The sequence below is a fragment of the Typopeltis vanoorti genome, chromosome 8, assembly GCF_054136105.1.
Source record: "Typopeltis vanoorti isolate ZY-2024b chromosome 8, IOZ_Tvanoo_1.0, whole genome shotgun sequence".
NCBI lineage: Eukaryota > Metazoa > Arthropoda > Arachnida > Uropygi > Thelyphonidae > Typopeltis > Typopeltis vanoorti.
Genome location: NC_143556.1, coordinates 51,360,549 through 51,382,198, shown reverse-complemented (window position 1 = coordinate 51,382,198; position 21,650 = coordinate 51,360,549). Strand labels below are relative to the sequence as shown.

At 37.0% G+C, this 21,650-nt stretch overlaps 1 protein-coding gene across 1 annotated transcript in view; it reads left to right on the top strand.

Annotated features, from left to right (window-relative positions):
* The window catches only part of Coq4 (Coenzyme Q4), a 47,298-nt gene extending 30,157 nt beyond the window's left edge, over window positions 1-17,141 (top strand). Inside the window, 3 exon segments of the mRNA XM_090396661.1 lie at window positions 3,236-3,338; window positions 16,762-16,767; window positions 16,769-17,141. Of these exon segments, the coding sequence (XP_090252787.1) occupies window positions 3,236-3,338; window positions 16,762-16,767; window positions 16,769-16,918 (259 nt within the window). The 3' untranslated portion in view covers window positions 16,919-17,141.
* Window positions 17,142-21,650: the final 4,509 nt, after the last annotated feature.

Sequence of the window (21,650 nt, the reverse complement as noted above, 5' to 3'; positions counted from 1 at the left end):
TCCTACTATACCAGCTTTATTGATTCTGTTGTCTATTTCCATATTTAATTTACCACCTTCACTAAAAATCGTGCCTAAGTAGGTGAAATGTTTTGCTTGTTTCACAAGTTCTCTGTTCACAATGCAGTTGACATTTTTAACGATTCTGCCTATTTTCGTTGTCTTTGTCTTTTTATTGCTGACCTTCATACCATATCTATTACAACAGTCATTCAATTTAGTCAAGGAATCTTGCAGACTCGTAGTGGATTTATTGATAAGTATAACATCGTCCGCATAAAGCAAAGAGCTGACATTAAAATCTCCAATTTTGATATCATGTTTAATACCACTTTCCTGTGATCCATATAGATAATGAATAACAGAGGGGTCTCACGCCAGATTTAGCATTAAACCATCTTCCTGTACTTCAATTCTAGCTGCTGACTTACAACTCAAAGACTAAGTATTGCTTGATATAATGCTCCATTGACATCATATAACTGTAGCGTATTGAATAGCTTCTCTCTTGGCACCTTATCATATGCCTTTTCCAGATCTACAAAGCTCAAATAGATATCTTTGTTATATTCCCATAATTTCTCCACTATTTGTTGTAAAGTGAAGATCTGATCCTGACAGCCTCTATTTGGCCGGAATCCAGCTTGTTTTTCACCAAGCTTTTCTTCTACAATTCTTCTAACCGTTTCTCAAGTATACTTGCATATATCTTACCAGGAACACTCGGTAGGGAAATACCTCTGTAATTCTCACATTCAGTTTTATTTCCTTTTATATATGGGTACTATGAGAGCTCTACTCCAATCATCCGGAATTCGTCCCTCTGTGCAGGCAGTGCAGCCGCTGTAAGACTTTTATACCACCGTACTTCAGCATTTCTGGTCGAATATCATCTACTCCTCCTGCCTTTCCACATTTCAAGCCTTTAATGGCTTTTTCGACTTCAAGTGGATATGTATTCTTGACTGTATGCCTGTTGAATGTGCTTTACCACTGTGCTATCACTGCTTGTTTCATTTAGCAAATTTTCAAAGTAATTACTCCATACTTCAAAGATATCTTTTTCTCCTGTTTTCATGTCACTTTTATCATCTCTAACTCCTTTTAGAGTACTCTTTCCTCCATTTCTAAGCTTCTTCAATAACCTCCAAAATATTTTGCCACCTTCTTGATATTTATTTTCTATGTTCTTCCCAAAGTCCTCCATGACTTTTGTTTAGCTAGTTTTACACAATGTTTAGCTTTCTTACATTTGTCTCTGTATTCTCTAAGAGCATAAGCTGACTTATTTGCCAGAAACTTTCTGATTTCTTGCCTCTTCTCTCCATGTGAATTTGTGCACATTTTTATGTTGGAACATGGTGTTAGTAATAACCAGTCCGTGTCCTAAGCAGAAATCCAACAAATATTTGCCATTATTATTAGCTTTGCTCTTTTCTCCAAATTTTCCCAATATATTTTAGTATGTCTGACAATCATTTCCTACTCTGCTATTTAGATTCCAACAAGGACCAACTTTTCCTTTTTCATTGTGTCAGTAGCTTTCTCTAAAGCATTAAAAAATTCCTCCACTTCTACCTTAGTAGAACCTTCTGTCGGACCATAGGCACAAATAAGTCATTGTCTAGTTCTCCATTCTGATATTTGCCCTCATCACCATACTTGAGACTGCCTGCCATTCAAGATTAGCCTCGTATTTAGTGTTGAATACAATGGCTACTCCTTCTTTTCCTTGATTGTCATTGCCTGAATATAACATTTTGTATTTATTGCTCAGAAAGATCTCACCAGTTTTTGTCTTTTTTGTTTCAGTCACCCCTATTATGTCGATCTGTATTTATCTAATTCCTCAGCTAGCTTCATTTCTTTGCCATTCAGGCTTCTTATGTTGATAGTACCGATCTTTAACTCTGGTGATGTTGAGTTGGGGTGTTTTTTCAGATTTGTTCCAGTAGCTGACTTTTCACTGTTCACCCTGGTTCCCTGGTGAAAACAACGGTGGCCTTGTTTAACCGGCGACACCCCAGCCGGCATGAAATTTTGTCATGTTGTACCATCATTTTATAATTTGGTTTAAGCCAATAAGAATTGCAATTTGGTCGGCTAAATCCCAAATTGCCAGCCCATCCTCGTTCGTTCAGTGTCTAGGTAGATACCCAGCAGAGTGCACCACGAGAAGTTGAGGATTGGACATTAGGTTAGAAGCCCTGGTCAGTTCTCTGCATTGCTTTAAAGGCGATGTGGAGGTCTCCTTTCAGTTATACAGCTTTGACCCTTAAGCACCCCTAAAAAGGCATTTAAAGATAATGCTAATAAATAAATGAAGTTTAATATATCTGGTGGCAAGGCTTATTATGTTGTTTGTTCATAAGAACGTTATTTAAGGAAATTACAACATATATTAATATTAATTAGAATAACTTTCAATATTTCTGATAATTCAGCAAAGTCAAATTGTCATCATCAGAGAACAGTGAACAAATTTGTACATACATGCAGGCACTACATTTAGAAGCAAGACTGAAGCAGAGCAACTGAGGTGAGCATGAAGTCCTAAGAGTAGTGTGCTTTGCTGCTAAGTTGAAGTTCTTAGGATGAATGCTTCCCAAATTTGAAGAAGTTATATATAGCCAAATTTGTTGAAGTTTGAGTAGTCCTTAAGATTGAGGTAGAATTCAGGAAAAGTCTTTTATATTTAATATCTTTTTCAGAGTATCCTGTGGTCAGGCATAGTCAGCAAGCTTTGAGTGGCCATAGTAGCGAACTGGATGTATTCCTTGTGTTCACTGATCCTGATGCTGGCTGTCTAGCAAACAAGTGCACTGTACATAGTAGCTACCTGTCAGATCTAGGGGCTGTGGCTGATCTTTGTGGAGAGCGGGTGATGGATGCCATTTCATTTGATAAATAACCTGTCAATCAGTATGAACACTCTGATGCCCACATAATGAGTCTTGAATGTATCAGTTGTATGTATGCATATAAAAAAAAAATAATAGCTATCCTTGAGTGTGTGGGGGGGGGGGGGTTGTCCTAATATTATCTTTACACTGTGTTTCTCTTTCATCCATTTTTTTTCCGACTGAAATTGATATCACAGAAAAAGTGTGACATCTAGCTTGTTCAATTTAAGAATAGGGATAAGAATAATATGTAATTTATTATATTGTACTTTAATTGTTCTGAAATAGAGGGAAAAAAATGGAAAATTTAAATTAACATTTTATTTTTACAGAAACAGACCACGAATAAATTCAGAAACTGTCAATCTTGATTATTTGAAAACTCTTCCAGAAGGTACCTTTGGACAAGAATATAGCAGATTTCTTACTGTAAATGTGAGTGAAATTTATGTTGTTTGAAATATAAGATGGACAAATGGCTATGAGTTTAAAAAACATAGTATGCATTTGTTTTTTTGTTTACTGGAAATGAAACAAGCGATTAGCTTTTATGACCACCTACATTGGATTACGGGCCAGTTTATAACTTAACCATGTCTTCTCACTATCTACCTCTCTAGTGTCGCTCCTCCGTCACTTTACCTTAACACTGCCATGACTGTAAAATCAGTTAAAAACGAACCCTTATAGTGGAAACATATCTACTAAAAGAAAGTGTCTCTCAGTTTGCAAAAAAAGTCAAAAAATCTTCTCTGCCACTTGCTCATCCCCAAGAAAACCGGAGACCAGACCTGAGCACAATAGTCCAGATATGGATGAATCAAGGCCTCATAGAGTGAAATAACTTCCTTATCTCTACTTATTAGGGTGTTCTTCAATAGCCAAGTACTTAAAAGAGTTACTTTAGCCACCTTGCCCTCATAGTCAATGTCCTCTAAACTTTAGAGGACATATTGACTATTTCTTGGAGTACAGTTCCATCACTGTGGTACACAGCTTGTAATCATTTTATCCCAAAATGTATAACTTAACATTTCCAAAGATGGGAGTTTTATCTTTTGCTCATGACAGCCTGTTGAAATTGTCCTGCAAGCTCTCCACATTGCCTTGATTAACTATTATTCTACCTAATTTCGCATCATCACAAACAACTGAATATTTCCTTTCAGGTTATTTCCTATATCATTTATGTACAAATTAATGGTAGTGATCCCAGCACTGAACCTTGTGGCATACCACTGGTCACCTGCTTTTGCCTTGATTCTGCCCCTCTATATACACCTCTTTTTGATATCTGTCCAGCAGCCACCATCCAGTGATCCAAATGCTGTGAAACTTTCTTATAATATGACCTCCATCATTTATTCTAATTTGTGTAAAAGAGTTCCATGTGGTATTCTCTCAGATACCTTTGCCAAATCCAGCAGAATCATCGTGTAGCCATTTCCTTTATCCAAATCAGCTGTTACTCCATTATAAAAAAAAAAGTTAGTAAATTACTATGGCATGACCAATCCTTCATAAAGCCATGTTGGCTCTCGTATAGTATCATATTCTTATCCACCCATTTTTGAATTCTCATTTTGACCAATTTTTCCAGTACTTTTACCACCATACCTGAGATACTGATTGAAGCACCTTGCTATATGAAGAAATGCTGGATTCTCTATAGACGATTCGATCTTGATGAAGGCTCAAGCGGAAAAATTTGCTGAACAATTTGGATGCTCTGATTTTATATGTAAGAATGATTGACTGGATTGATTTAAAAACCAACATATCATTATGTCTGTTTTTAAAAAGACAAATTGAAATTGTGTTTATTATTAATTAATATTGTTTTTAACTACAGAGCAATAAATTTTGTTTAATATTAAGTGTATGGTTTTAAAATTATGGACAAATAAATTGTGTTTAATATTAAATGTATTGTAGTTTATACAAGCATATTCATACAAATAATATCTAGGTATGTAATTATATATAATTTTTTCTAAGACTTCCTTTGTTTTTATTAATATTTTTTATCGAGTTATTGAAAATTTTAAAAACATATGAGGTAAAGTTAACTCATCACTGATATAGTGAGTAATGGTTGTAATAAGAAAATTTTGTCCATCCTGTTATAACTGCTCGTTATAACCAAATTTGACTATGTATGTGTGTGTGCAGGATGATCAAAATTAAAGTATTCCTGTTTAAGGCCTTGTGGAGCACCATCCAGTGATCCAAACACTGTGAAACTTTGCAGGAATACATTGTACTGCATGTGGAAATGACATCTGTTGTAAATGCCAAATGCATGGAATTCACATATCACACAACTCAGCAGATGCCGAGAAGGTTTAAAAAGATGGAAGTGGAATTTTTCTCCTTTCTAGTTACTCATACCGTCCACACTGATGGCACTAACCTTTGTCTTAACATGTTTTGCTTGTGAAGCTGTACTATCTTAACAATTGTTATGCTGTTGCTGCACTCTGCAAATTTCATTGCCTTAACAAATGTCGTGAGGTCTACTAATTGTATATGCTCTTCAATGAATGGTTATTCATTTTGAAGAAAAGTGATCATTGGGAGTTTGACCTTGCAGAGGTTGCATACCAATCAGCATACCAAACAGGTGAATGAAGTTGCTACTGCTGCTGTGGAGCAGACCGTGAGGTGTTGGTTCCTGCAGTGCACATGCTGTATCAAGAAGCAGGGATGTGCCTTACAGCTGTCTGGAAATGGTGGGGGGGGGGGGGGGTGGGGGGGGGGGGGGGTGGGGGGGGGGGGGGGTGGGGGGGGGGGGGGGTGGGGGGGGGGGGGGGTGGGGGGGGGGGGGGGTGGGGGGGGGGGGGGGTGGGGGGGGGGGGGGGTGGGGGGGGGGGGGGGTGGGGGGGGGGGGGGGTGGGGGGGGGGGGGGGTGGGGGGGGGGGGGGGTGGGGGGGGGGGGGGGTGGGGGGGGGGGGGGGTGGGGGGGGGGGGGGGTGGGGGGGGGGGGGGGTGGGGGGGGGGGGGGGTGGGGGGGGGGGGGGGTGGGGGGGGGGGGGGGTGGGGGGGGGGGGGGGTGGGGGGGGGGGGGGGTGGGGGGGGGGGGGGGTGGGGGGGGGGGGGGGTGGGGGGGGGGGGGGGTGGGGGGGGGGGGGGGTGGGGGGGGGGGGGGGTGGGGGGGGGGGGGGGTGGGGGGGGGGGGGGGTGGGGGGGGGGGGGGGTGGGGGGGGGGGGGGGTGGGGGGGGGGGGGGGTGTCCTGCTTCAATTCTAACTGCTGACTTACAACTCAAATAAAGACTAAGTATTGCTTGATATAATGCCCCATTGACACCATATAACTGCAGCGTATTGATTAGCTTCTCTCTTGGCACCTTGTCATATGCCTTTTCCAAATTGACAAAACTTAAATACAGATCTCTGTTATATTCCCATGCTTTCTCCACTATTTGTCGTAAAGTGAAGATCTGATCCTGACAGCCTCTATTTGGCATGAATCAAACTTGTTCTTCACCAAGCTTTTCTTCCACAATTCTTCTCAACCGTTTCTCAAGTATACTTGCATATAGCTTGCCAGGAACACTCAGTAGGGAAATACCTCTGTAATTCTCACATGCAGTTTTATTTCTCTTTTTATATATGGGTACTATGAGAGCTCTACTCCAATCATCGGGAATTCGTCCCTCTGTCCAGGCTTTCTGAACTATGCAGTGCAGCCACTGTAAGACTCTTATACCACCATACTTCAGCATTTCTGGTCGAATATCATCTACTCCTGCTGCCTTTCCACCTTTCATGCCTTTGATGGCGTTTTCTACTTCAAGTATGGATATGTATTCCTGACTGCATGCCTGGTCAGTGTTTTTTACCACTGTGCTGTCATCACTACTTGTTTCATTTAGCAGTTTTTGAAAGTAATTACTCCATACCTCAAGGATATCTTTTTCTCCCATTTTCATGTCACCTTTATCATCTCTAACTCCTTTTACAGCACTCTTTCCTCCATTCCTCTTCTTCAACAACCTCCAGAATATTTTGCCACCTTCTTGATCTATATTCTTGCCAAAGTCCTCCCATGACTTTTGTTTAGCTAGTTTTACACAGTGTTTAGCATTCTTGCATTTGTCTGTGTATTCTCTAAGAGCACAAGCTGACTTATTTGACAGGAACTTTTGATATGCTTTCTTCTTTTCCTTCACTGCCTCTTTAACTTCCTGTGTCCACCAGGGAGTTCTGATTTTTTTTATCCTTGCAGACAACCTCACCACATGCCTCTCTTGCAGAATCAATCAATGTTTTCTTCAGAGTTTGCCACTGAATCTCCAAGGTTTGATTCCTGTTCTCAAACTTTCATTTTTTCTTCAATAATCTTTGTGTATTTTACTCTACAGTTCACATCGGAGAGCTGCTCAACTTTTATTCACTTTAAAACTTTTTTTACATGTTATTCTTTTCAATATGAAATTCAATTTTATCCTGCTCAAGACTAAATAGTGATCACTTCCAATTTCAAATCATCTGTACACTCTGGTGTCCTGCACAGGGAGAAAACATCACTATCAACAATAACATAGTCAGTGAGACTTTTCTTATTCCTTGCCTCTTCTCTCCATGTGAATTTGTACATTTTTATGTTGGAACATGGTATTAGTAATAACCAATCTATATCCTGAGCAGAAATCCAACAGATATTTGCCATTATTATTAGCTTTGCTCTTCTCTCCAAATTTTCCCAAAACATTTTTGTATGTCTCGCAATCATTTCCTACTCTGCTATTTAGATCCCCAACAAGGACCAAGCTTTTCCTTTTTCATTGTGTCAGTAGCTTTCTCTAGAGCCTCAAAACTTTTTTCCACTTCTACCTTAGTAGAACCTTTCTGTGGGACCATAGGCACAAATAAGTCTCATTGTCTAGTTCTCCATTCTTATATTTGTCCTCATCACCATACTTGAGACTGCCTGCCATTCAAGATTAGCCTCGTATTTAGTGTTGAATACAATAGCTACTCCTTCTTTTCCTTGATTGTCATTGCCTGAATATAACATTTTATATTTATTGTTCAGAAAGATCTCACCAGTTTTTTGTCTTTTTTGTTTCAGTCACCCCTATTATGTCGATCTGGTACTTATCTAATTCCTCCGCTAGCTCCATTTCTTTGCCATTCAGGCTTCTTATGTTGATAGTACCGATCTTTAAATCTGGTGATGTTGTGTTATGGTGTGTTTTCAGATTTGTTCCGTAGCTGATTTTTCGCTGTTCGTTTCCTTTCATAATCCACTTTTCTTTTCTTACACACACTAGTTACCCTTCTGAACTGTGCTTTATACTGTTCGTGGGCCTGCAGATCACCTTTCTCCTTAAATTCCCTCCACTGTTGTTTCTTTTTTTGCAGCTCAAGCTTAATGGTGTTATTTATCCATTGAACTCCTACTTGATTTACTATTCTGACTATAGGTATACAGTCAGCCATTACCTCCTTTACCGCTTCCCATACACTATCAACCTCCAGCCCTTGCAGTTTTACATGCCATGGCACTGAACCAAGCAATCGCCTAAGCTTGTCATACTTACCAGCCTGGTAATTCCACATGTACCCTTTCTTAATTGAAACTTCCACGCATTTAGCCACCTCCCAGGTCAAGACCTTATGATCACTCTCACCAGTTGGTGGCAACGTGGTCATATTCAATAGAGTCAAATTCTCAGATGCAATTGTTAGGTCAAGCACTCTTGAACCCCTAGTATATTCCATTACATGCTGTCTCAGGTAGTTATCCCTTAACTGCATAAAATCCAATTCCTTCCTCCCATGTGTCCTCTCCTCCTTCCACTCGTTGCATCTATTTGCTTATGCATACTATCTCCACCATCTATTCCATCACCTGGTCTATAGCAGCACCCAATTGTATATTTTGTTCTGCTAGTCTCAATCTCACACCAAATAGCCTCAAAAGTGCTCTTTTCACTATCCTGCAGCTCAACTTCTATTCTCCTTGGCTGCAGTTAATCAGCTATCATCAATAACACTCCTCCCCCATTTTTTTCTCTCTGTCCCTCCTGAACACACTATACCCTTTCACATTCTATCCCACTAGCTATATCATCTTCTGTCAGCCATGTCTCACTAATGCCAATAGCCTGTGGCCAGGAAAAGCCAACCAAGGCCAAAAATTCTTCCTTCTTGTTCCTAATACTCCTGGCATTATTATTCATGAAGTGCAGAAGCCCGTTAGTCCCACCCCTATCTTGATGCCTTATACTAACTATCCCATTTTGATTTGTTGTTCCTTCTTACTAGCTCAGGCATATTATACACATTCTTACACTCAACTGCCTCACTGATGTCTGCATATCCACTCCCCGCTAATAGCTCTAGTTTCCCTGATTCTGCGCATCCACTTTCACTTCATTCAACAACACTTTTTCCAGTCTCCGCACACCAAATCCGTTCAGATGCAACCCATCCATCTTGTATAAGTCCTTTCGCCCATCAGACTCACTCCACCTGTCCACAAACTCCACACCACTTCTCCCATAACCTGCGCATAGAGTCATTTGCAATTATGGCCCTCCATCTCAACTCTTCTCTGTCATACCATCGCAACAGACTCATTATCTTAACTCTCTCACTCTTTTCTTTTGCTATCTAGTAATTCCTTTAAGTCCTCTCTCATAGCAAATTTTTCGCCTTTTAAATCATTCGTTTTCCTGCCACTACTATCATTTCTTTCACCCTCTGCTTTTGCACTCTAATAGCTTCACTTACATCTGTAATTTTCGCACCCGGTAAGTATGATTTTGTCAAACTCTCGTCTATTACACCTCTTACTATTGAATCACTGTACAACACTCGCTCCTTCATTTTTCTTACACTCCTGATCATGCTCTTGTTTTTTTACAACCCATTTGCTTCTTTCTGTTAGCTGATGCATTCGGTAAACAATTTTGTAATCGCTCCAGCTGCCGCTTTGCCCTATGTATCACTCCGTGCAACCGTACAATCTCCCTCATTGCAACTAACTCTTCATTTTTTTTATCAGTCAAACCATTCTCTTGCTCTGTACTTTCACTCTCACTTTCAACACCACTCTCTCAATGCTATCTGGCACTATATTCCAAATTCCTATCATATCACTATTTTCTATCACATTATGGCTTTCATCTACTACATTAATCTTGCGAATTGAGACACTTCAGATCCTCGCTTTCCTTACACTTTCAGCACACATTCCCACCACTATCATTATTGAACCAAACTCCAGCCGCTCTCGGAAAAACTTACATCCCGCAGATGTTATACTGAACAAACTCCCTTTGGTTAAAAATTTTTTTAAACAAAGACTGCAATGATTTGGACGGCATTGTCTTTCTTCTCATTGGAGCCATATGCTATGCTACGTATCTATCGTATCTTATCAGAATACTAATTTAACACTAATTAAAACACATTTTATGCCAAACAGATTAACTCCACAATATACTATAATTCTGGCACAATTTTTAAACTGATAATGCTATTTTTTTAGAACTAAATAACTTATCTTTTGCAGCTCTTCAAACGTAATCCTACCACCAACACGCCCCCTATCCAGAATGAGAGCTCTAGAATGAAAGCTATCCCTATAATAGTGAACAACATGCACTCCCCAACAGCTACTGTACTGCAGATGCAAAAAAACAAGTAGTTTTATTGTATCACTGAATAAGGTACAGAGATTTCAGTCTGTGTAATATATTTCTCAACGAATACTGCAAGTAGAGACAACTCGGATAAAAATGGCACTACCTAATGAAACTCATATCCTCTCTCACCAAAACTATGTTGCATAGACTTGAGCAAAACATTTTGTTGTAACAACAAACACAGTATTTAACTAAAAACAGTTGTCCTAACATTTGTCCATATTTTCAATTAATTGAAATAAGTGTTTGCTCTATTGCATTTGAAATTTTTGATGTTTTTAAGACATATCACAAATCCTAACTTCAAATAATTCTACCAAAAGAGTTGAAACTAATATGCCATGTAAACTTTGTGTCAGTGAGCCTGCCCAATATGAAAGTAGCACACAAACAGTAATGAGAAGTCCCATGAGTGTTATAAACATGCAAAACACTTCCCAATGTGAACGTGTTAAAAAGTGATAACAGAAAAGATGCTTTTAGACATACATTAGGAAAGCTATTTGTGTTATTGATTTGTTGATTTTAAAATTTTGGAACATAATTTTGGTAGATATAAACTCCTAACCTGAACTCTTAAAAAGATAATAAATTACAAGAGAAACTTAAAAGCTTAAAATAGATTAAAAAAACATGGGAAGTTTTTTTTTAAAGAACAAAACAAAATATATACTGTGTGATATAATGAATGAGCAGAAAATATAAAAATTATAGTGTATGGGCTGTTTCAACTAGAAGTCATCTTCAGAGGAATTAGGGAATATTTATTATTGGAAAATTTTCTTTGGTTGTGGGACTGAATAATCGATTTTTGAATTTATTAAATGCATAGATAATTTTGGTTTTTCAAACTCTGTTAATTTTTTTTTTATTTATTTATTTATTAAGGTAACTATTCTTGGAAGAAAATTTGTGTATTCATAAATTGTGAAAGAATAACTGACTTCCTAATGGAGTCTGGGTGATCTATGGTCATTGGATCTATTAACATTAAATAAAAAAAATTATGGATTTTTCACATTCTGATTCTATGGTGAATTTTAGTCTAATGCTAAAAAAAGTAATCCTGAGGGGAAGGGAAGGGTTTAATTAGTTAGACTCCAGATGTGACAAAAATAGTTCGGCCAATTGTCCACTAATATTTTGGCCCATTGGGAGTTCAAAAATTTGGATATAGATATCATTGTTAAATTAAAAAAGTTTCCTGAGATCATTAACTTTACGAGGGTTAGAATATCATTGGGGTTAACTTTGTACATTGAATCTAAAGTAAGGTCATCTAGATGTCGTTATGAGACATGTTGCATAACTTATTTTGTGAATTTTGACTTGTCCGATTATACAAGGGTGGTCTGAATAGTTCTTAGCCTCAACCATAGATGGCAACACTATCAGTAAGAGATTTCTTTTTCTAAGTTGGCACATCTGTCATAAGCATCCATGTGAAATTGCAAGTCATTCTATCAAGTAGTTTGTTTTATACAGCTGTCTGAAGCAAAAGTGTTGTCTGTATCCCTCGAAATGGATAACGTTGAGTATCGTGCAGTTATAAAATTCTTTGTAAAAGAGGGTTTAACTCCAAAAGAAATTCATTCGAAGTTTATAAAAGTTTATGGGCGCTCTTCTCCTTCATTTTTGACAATTAAGAAATGGGCTGCCAAGTTTTAACGTGGCCGTACCAGCCTTGAAGATGATCCACGTGAAGGACATCCAAAAAGTGTAACACCACCAGAAATCATTGATCAAGTGCATGATATGGAATTGGATGACCGGCAAGTCAAAGTGCATGAAATTGCTGAGACTATAAGCATTTCAAAAGAACGTGTAGGATATATTTTACATGAAGAATTGCATGTGAAAAAGCTTTGCGCAAGATGGGTGCCGTGCTTGCTCACAGCAGATCCAATTTCTGAACAGTGCTTGGAGCATTTTAACAAGAATAAAACTGATTTTGTGCATCAATTTATTACTATGGATGAGACTTGGATTCACCATTACACAGCAGAATCCAAACGCCAAAGAAAACAAAGTCAGTTCCATCAGCAGGAAAGGTCATGGCATTGGTGTTTTGGGATGCTAAAGGCATTTTGTTTATTAATTATCTTGAAAAGGGTAAAACAATAACTGGAGAATATTATTCTGATCTTTTAGCCATACTAGACAAAAAAATTCGTGAGAAAAGACCCAGTTTGCAGAAGAAAAAAATAATCTTTCATCAGGACAATGCCCACAAAGGTGTTTTGGCAATGGGAAAATTAAGGAATCTGCACTATGAACTGTTGGAAAATCAATCTTATTCCCCAGATTTGGCTCCCTCTGACTTCTATCTCTTCCCAAAACTAAAACTCCTCCTTGCTAGTTCAGCGTTTTTCTTCGAATCAAGTTGCAGCTGTAGAGGGATATTTTGCAGATCTTACTGAGAACCACTACAGGGAAGGGATAATGATGCTGGAGCATCGCTGGAATAAATGTATTAGTCTTAAGGGAGATTATGTTGAAAATTATAAATAATTTTTTTCATTGTTGGGCCAAGAACTTTTCAGATCACCCTCATATGTCATCCCCACCAAACCAGCACTGATGCAGGGTGATGACCTCTCTAAATCCTGGGTGATATGGCATGTGCTATGCAACCATCATTTGGCAGTTAAGCAACTCTTCAATGGTGAACATCTCATCTGTGAAGCGGATATCTCTGTGTCTGTTTGTGTGCTGCTGCTGGAGACGTGCCTTTGATTTTATCACCCTCTCCTGCATAAATTGTGGTGTTAAGAAGTGTCCAGTAGAAAGACAACAGGCTCAGCCCCCAGGTAATCAGTTAGTACACATGATATCATCCTATGCGAAACGTTCATCTGTCATGACATCACTTTGTGTTCTCACAGAATTATTCGAAATATTCCATCACAGCCCTCACAAGCTGTTGCATCCTAATGCCATGTGGTCAACCTATTCTTTGGCAATCATATACATCTTCTGTATCATTATAATGGTTAATAGTCTGATACACAAAACATCCTATTCTGATCCCAAGTGTTTTTAACATGTTGAAAATATCATGTGGTTGCATTCTGCAACCTTATGAAGTACTGTTTCAGCTACACAGTTCTCATAATCTCCCTACTGCATGTTAACCAGACAGGTAGACCTCTCTCTCTTACTACTACTACTGATAAACATGGAAATATTGGCTACACACACACACACTGGCACTAGCGGAACCGGGATTGTGCAATTCCGTGGGCAGCGTGCTGCTGTGCAGAAATTATAACAGTATTTATGGCAAGACTGTGTACTATCTCACAGTCTATTTCAGCTTTTTTTTTTTTTTTTTGACATGTACTTTACACTGCTCCATATTGGCATCCATCATATCATTTCCCTTTGCACTTGTTAAAACACAACCAGCATCTTCTGATGCTTTTAATGGCTATTCAAGATCCTTTGTACGTCATCATCAAATTTCTGATATATACCCTCAAGGGGCGTACAGGATATGATAGTACTACATGAAAAATTGACATCATTACTAACTTCTTATCTACAATTTTCCTCCAAATCAGTCTGTTACTTGTCAAGACCCCAACATTATCAGATCTTATATTTCTATCGTATAAAACACTTTTTACTGTATCAATCCACCTATGTCTTGGTCTTCTTCCTGCCAACCTGGCTGAGAACACTTGTTTTGCTAATCTTTCCTCTCCCATTCTGTTTAAGTGACCATACTACCTGAGATTAGTTCTGCTAATGCATTCCTGGATGCAGGCAATGTCAAGTTCTTTCCTAATATTCTCATTTTTAATGTGATATTGCCATTGATGCCATCTGTTCATGCCCCTGATCTTTCTCAGGATTGTCATATCTGTAGTCTCTAGTCTTTGGTGAAGTGTTTTACTTCTAACCCAGCTCTCAGATCCATAAGTGATTTGAACACTGTCTTGTATACAGCTAATTTAGTGTTTTGGCTAATTGCTTTCTTATTCCATATAAATTTATTCAGTTGACTTCCTACCATACCAGCTTTGTTGATTCTGTTGTCTATTTCCATATTTAATTTACCATCTTCAGTAAAAATCGTGCCTAAGTAGCTGAAATGTTTTATTCGTTCTATAGGTTCTCCATTCACGATGCAGTTGATATTTTCGTTATCTTTGTCTTTTTAATACTGACCTTCATACCATATCGATTATGACAGTTATTCAATTTAGTCAGGGAATCTTGCAGACTTGTAGCAGATTTATTTAGAAGTATAAAATCATCTGCATAAAGCAAAGAGCTGAGATTAACATCTACAATTTTGATATCAGGTTTAATACCACTTTCCTTCATAATGTGATCCATATAGATCAGTGCTTCCAAAACTTATGGATGCCAAGGTCCCGTTTGGAAAAATTTTAATATTTCACGCCCCCCCCCATCAAAAAAAATCATAATACCGACATATATTATTATAATATTTATTGTATTTATATTCAATACAATTTATATTCAAGATTTTGCATTTGTAAGCTTTTTTGTGCTTCTTATCAATACCTTTGAAATGAAAGTTATATGAATAAGCATATGTTTACTAATATTCAAGTGCCGAAATACGCAGTAAGCAAAATTTGTGAATCAACACCAATGTGTGATTTTTTCCCATTAAAATAAAAAAAGAAATAATAAAAATTAAATAAGTTTCTTTTAAGATTTAAAAAAAAAAAAAAAAAAGAACTACTTAGTCTTAAAACATTTTAAATTTGTTCATTATTTCACAGTCCCTCTGAACAAAACTTATGGCCCACAGTTTAGATAATGAATAACAGAGGGATAATGTGCATCCTTGTCTGACACTAGATTCAATTAAACCACCTTCCTGCCTTCAATTCTAACTGCTGACTTTCAACTCAAATAAAGACTGTATTGCTTGATATAATGCCTCATTAACACCATATAACTATAGCATTTTGAAAGCTTCTCTCTTCGCACCTTGTCATATGCCTTTTCCAGATCTACAAAACTTTAAATACAGATCTTTGTTATATTCCCATGATTTCTCAGCCTTCTGTCGTAAGGTGAAAATCTCATCCTGGCAGTCTCTATTTGGCCTGAATCTAGCTTGTTCTTCACCAAGCTTCCCTTCCACAACCCTTCTCAACCGTTTCTCAGGTATACTTGCATATATCTTACCAGGAATACTCAGTAATGAAATACCTCTATAATTCTCACATTCAGTTTTATTTCCCTTTTTATACATGGGTATTATGAGAGTTATTCTCTATCCAAGCCTTCTGAACTATGCAGTACAGCCACTGTAGAACTTTTATACCTTCATACTCTGCTTCATCATCATCACTGCATCATCACTGCTTGTTTCATTTAGCAATTTTTCAAACTAATAACTCCATACTTCGAGGATATCTTTTTCTCCTGTTTTTATGTCCATTTCTTAGCTTCTTCAACAACCTCCAGAATATCTTGCACCTTCTTGATATTTATTTTCTATGTTCTTACCAAAGTCCTCCCATGACTTTTGCTTAGCCAGTTTTACACAGTGTTTAGCTTTTTTACATTTGTGTCTGTATTCTCTAAGAGCACAAGCTGACTTATTTGCCAGGAACTTTTGATATGATTTCTTCTTTTCTTTTACTGCCTCTTTAACATCCTGTGTCCACCATGGAGTTCTGATTTTTCTATCCTTGCAGAAAACCTCACCACATGCCTCTCTGGCTGAATCAACCAGTGTTTTCTTCAGGGCTTGCCACTGAGTCTCCAAGGTTTGGTTCCTGTTCTCAAACTCTTTCATTTTTTCTTGAATTCTGATGCTTTTTATGGCTATTCAAGATCCTTTGTACTCCAGTTTCAAATGTACTGAACCTGTTTCCCCTCTTTCTCTTAATTCCATCTGCCTCTGCCCTGAAACAACTTTCTTCATAAAGTGTGCCCCAGCAACTGGATAGTATCTCCTGCTTGCCAACCTAAAAGCTATGGGTTCAATTCCCACTGTGACATAGATGTTTGTGAAAATCTTTATAGGTGGTATTTTCTTCTTACTTCCTTAGCTCACCCACAATACTAATGCACCATACATTAACATCATTAATATATTACTCCTGGCTTATTTATAAGTGTTGGTAATTCTGTAATCAACAATTTTTATTAGTTTTTTTAAATATATCTAATATTTTAAAAAATTTAATTAGTACATTCTTTTTAGGCAAAGGCAAAAATATTTATCTTCTTATCTACCATGGGCAATTCGTTGTGGATCTAATGCCAAATTTCTGATGAATGTATACTTTGAAAAAAGATGGGAACAGCAAATGGAAAATCTCAGAAGGGAACTGAATATTGAAACTCCTCCTGAACTGTAGTACACTATAGTTTGATAAACTTGTATTCTACTAATATATTGAATATAATAACAAAATGTTTCAAAGGAAACTGAAACGTTTTTATATTAAATAATTAGTGACACAAAATGTTTATTTTGTGTGCAATAAGTTAAAATGTTTTTCTGTTTCTGTAAATATATACATTTACATGTATAGTATATGCTATGTACATATTAATATAGTAGAAAATTATGTATTAAAATTTCACTTAAAGATATTATATAAGCTTTTTCTTGTTTCTTTTCACAACCAGTACTCAGCAAACAATAAAAACATTGAATTTCTCTTGACTTTTCCCAAAGCAATCAAATGTCTTTAGGATAATTCATTCATTTGCATTGCACACTTTTATTTTTTAAAGTAGATTGGTATTAAAAACATAACCTTATCATTGGTATTATGTACATTACTATATATCACATGTTACAGTAATTCACATAATTGCTAGTTCCAAATTGGAAGCTGGACTTATGTAGTTACTGTTTTTATTTATAGCCGCTTAAAATTTGATAATTGCACAACATATTCACTTTCTTTGAAGAAAATTATTTTTGGATTTGTATTCTTTACTTGAAAAGGCAATCCTCTTAATTGGAGTTGAACAAAAGTAAATTGTGAGATCAACTTGAAACAGATGAACTATTACCAGTGTTTCTTAAAAGGAATCTTCAGTACTGTTAAGAGTGAACTTTATCTCAGCTTAATGGCTAAAACCAATTTAAAAAAAAAAAGAAAACATTTTGTAGCATGCTTAGAGATTGCAGTCATATGGTTACTACAATTTCGTGACATGAAGGGGGCTGTATGAATCTGAGGAACATAGAAAACTCCAGTCATGCCTTCATTTGTGGTAATGCCACAAAATTCTTTTTTTTTTTTTTTTAACCTAAGGGTAGTGATATGAAATTTTTTAAAAAGTCACATTTATTTATTTATTTGTGTGGGGTTCCCCCATGATCCTTTGACAGGGAAAGGGAAGAGAAATCTGCTGGTGAGAGTGCCTATATCTGTTGCACATGGTAAAGATATAGTTGCTCCTAATGACTTATATACTATACAGTGAAATGTGATACTGCTCTTCCCCCCCCCCAAGTATTGGAACCACTATTTAATTAATTAAATACTAGTTCCAGTGTTCTGCACTTAGGGCATGGACAGAGTATTGATAAGCAGTAACAAATTAATGGAATCATTCTGAATGGCAACCATATACTATAGTTGACATCTAGAGGGCACTTTCTTAATACTTGTTTCGTGGATACTGATGGAACAATCTGAATGCTACAGCCTACGTGAACGTTGTTGGTGACCATATACATTCTATTATGATTACGGGTTATCCATTTCATAACAGTTACAGCAGAATAATACACCATTTCGCAACATGCGTTACTTTCAAGAATGAGTTCTTTGAGAAGGATTTGTTACTGGAGCAAATGAGGAATGTGATTTGACATCCTTGTGAAACTTTGGACACCTCATTGAATCCATCCTCTGATTCAGAATAGCATCAACTTAAGGGGATGCATTGCTAGCAATTAGGAAGAATTACATCCCGAACTAGCCATTCAGTACTGCTCAATGTTATAAATATACATAAAAATTTTTATCATGCTTAATGTATGTGATATTACTGATTGAAAGAAGTTTCTCTAGTTGTAATAACATAATGAAGGTACTCTTCAGAGCTGGGTTGACCATTCATTTTTGTTATGCATTATTCTTTTCACTGGTTTAATTTAATATAAACAGATCAGACAATTTATGTTATAACTTGTAATTAAACTACACCCCCCCCCCCTTAGTTTTCTTTCATGAGATTTCAGCAATTTTTCCTAATACTATTGGCTGTGTCTGGGATTTTTTTTTTTAAATTTAATTTAGTTTTATTGATTTCGAAAAAGCTTTTGATAAGGTCTAGCACAATGAACTCATAAACATCTTAGAGCAACTAGGCTAGATGATAAGGATGTTAGAATCATTAAAAACCTCTACTGGAGCCAGACAGACATCAGGACAAGTAATATCAAAATTAAAGGAGATGTGAGACAAGGATGTATACTATCTCCACTTCTGTTTAACATCTACTCTGAAGTCTTATTTCTGAATGCTTTAGAAGGAAAAAAGGAAGAAGTTAATCATAAATGGCCAATTATTAATAATTGCACAATGCAGATGATACTGCTTTAATTGCAATAAATATTCAAGTTCTTCGACTACTCCTAGAATGTGTCAACAAAGAAAGTACAGAAATAGGCCTAAAAAACAAAACAAAAAAAAAAACCTTATAATAAGCAACAACCCTTCGATAACAACTGACTTAATTCTAAAGTCAGTTGTTATCGAAATATGGTCTAGTTTACTGTATGGAGTTGAAACATGGAGGTTAAAGCAAATACAAAATAAAAAATAAAAAAAAACTGGAAGCCTTTGAAATGTGGATATTTAGAAGGATGCTCAAGATCCCATGAACAGGAAAGGTGAAGAATGAAGTAGTAGTACTGAGAAGAATAAACAAAAATCGAGAATTAATCAATATTGTGAAAATAATCAAAACTGCCTACTTAGGACATCTAATGAGAAACCATAAATATAGCATTCTCCTGGTAATACTAGAAGGTAAAATCAATAGGAAGAAGAAAAATATCATGACTAGACATAAAAATAAAACACTGGACTAAACATCAGAGCCACTAAAGACAGAAGTAAATAGCACTTGAAGAATAATTTAATGTTATTTATTTTTTCACAAACTGATCAGCAGCAGTGAATTGTCTACAGTAGTCTTCCCCCTTATCTGCAGGGGATAGGTTCCAAGACACCCCTTGGATAGTATCGAACCCATACATACCTATTATTATCCAGCCCTCCATGGAGTCAAAAGACTCATCGTGAGAGGTAGTTCTTAGAAAAAAACCACTCATTGACCATTCTTGCTCTAACCACTTTCTCAGGCAATGCATTCCATAGTTCACCCTCCACGCAAAGAAGCCACTCCTCACCCTCTTGCTCACAGCTTCCTACAGCAACTAGCTCACAGCAACTAATACCTATGATAAAGTTTAATTTATAAATTAGGCACAGTAAGAGATTAACAACAATAACTAATAAAAAAAATAGAACAATTATAACAACATACTGTAATAAAAGTTATCTGAATGTGAATGGAATGTTAAGAACCTCAGCATACGTTTTTATTTATTTATTATTTTATGAAGTCGAGAACTTTCGCCTTTCATAGTTAAAAGGAAGCACTTTACGGCTTCTCTTTGGCAAATCCAAATTGCCAGCATCACTACTCTTGCACTTTGAGGCCATTATTAAGTGAATTAAGGGTTACTTGAACATAAGCACTGTGATACCATGACAGTCGATCTGATAACCAAGAACTACTCAGAACAATTTAAAACTTATGAATTGTCTATTACTAAAAGAAAGAGCCATATGGCTTAATTTTGGTGATGCAAAATTACATCGGTAAAATTAACATGATCCACCTTAAGTAGGAACTCGGGGATGGCGAGGATTGTATTCTCACAAGTTCTCAAGTCAAGTTACGAAATTTTCATACCTTCTACAAACATTCGACTTTGAAATTGAAATAATATTGCATCTAATATCCACTTTGCAGATATAATTATAGATTATTTATTTCTGGAATTTTCTATCACCTGGATTGACCACGGATAAGGGTGACTACGGTAGTTCGTCATGATCTAGGTTTCTATGGAATTTGAGTGGCATTTACAAGCATTAATTTTAGATTTTTCGAAAAATCACGATTTGGTATTTGAAATCTAGAAAGTTAATTTTCTTTTTTAAATAAATCATTCTTCGTCCTGATTTTTTTTTTTTTAATCCACTCTGAAAGTTGTACTCAGTCTGATGGTTGAAAGTGATCTTTTAATGACACAGAATTCTTAAGTTGTTTCTCTCTTTCATAAAAACAATGGTTGGAAGTTAAACGCTTGGGTGAACGTTGGGTACTGTACAATTAAAGACCCTGTTTAATCTAGGGACCATCCATTGTTTCCCTGAAGCAGAACAATGAATGGTTCATCAAGAAATGGGTAAGCCATTGTGTTACTCTACATATCTTGGGAATAGAACGGCTGGATGTTAAAGGAATTTACAAGAAGGTGGGAGTTCTATAAAATTGACCAGGTAGATAAACAACACTAGTTAGTACTGCTTTTTAGTGAGCTGATGACATATGTTTGTGTGTGTGTGTGTGGAAAGAGGGATTGCAACCATGCACACCAGGGTAGGTCCTCTGGTTTCCTTTACCTATTTCTTCTCATATGCGGTTTGGGTGATGACCTTCTGTGTATACTCATTATATCGTTTTCAATCAGCCAGTTTCTGCTCCATTTGTGGGTACAGCAGGAAAACAGTTTTCCACAAGCTAGCTGCCAGATTGTGCACAGGACCAAATCCGATGGTAATGCATCTCTTGGAGGTTTCCTGATCTGAATAATCCTGCTGCTGCCATTTCGTGTCTGGATGGAGACCAGTTCTATAGTATGCAGGAGGCGCTGTCCGAGGCCACGCTTGGACTGGAGTCTGGGCACTTCCTATGTGTGAGTTATGTTCACAAGTCCCTCACCCCAGCTGCATGCTTCTTCTCTTTGTATTCTGAATCAACCACCTACACATGAAAGACAATCATAAAAAGCACTAGTTTTAACTGTGGATATAAAATATCTCCCAT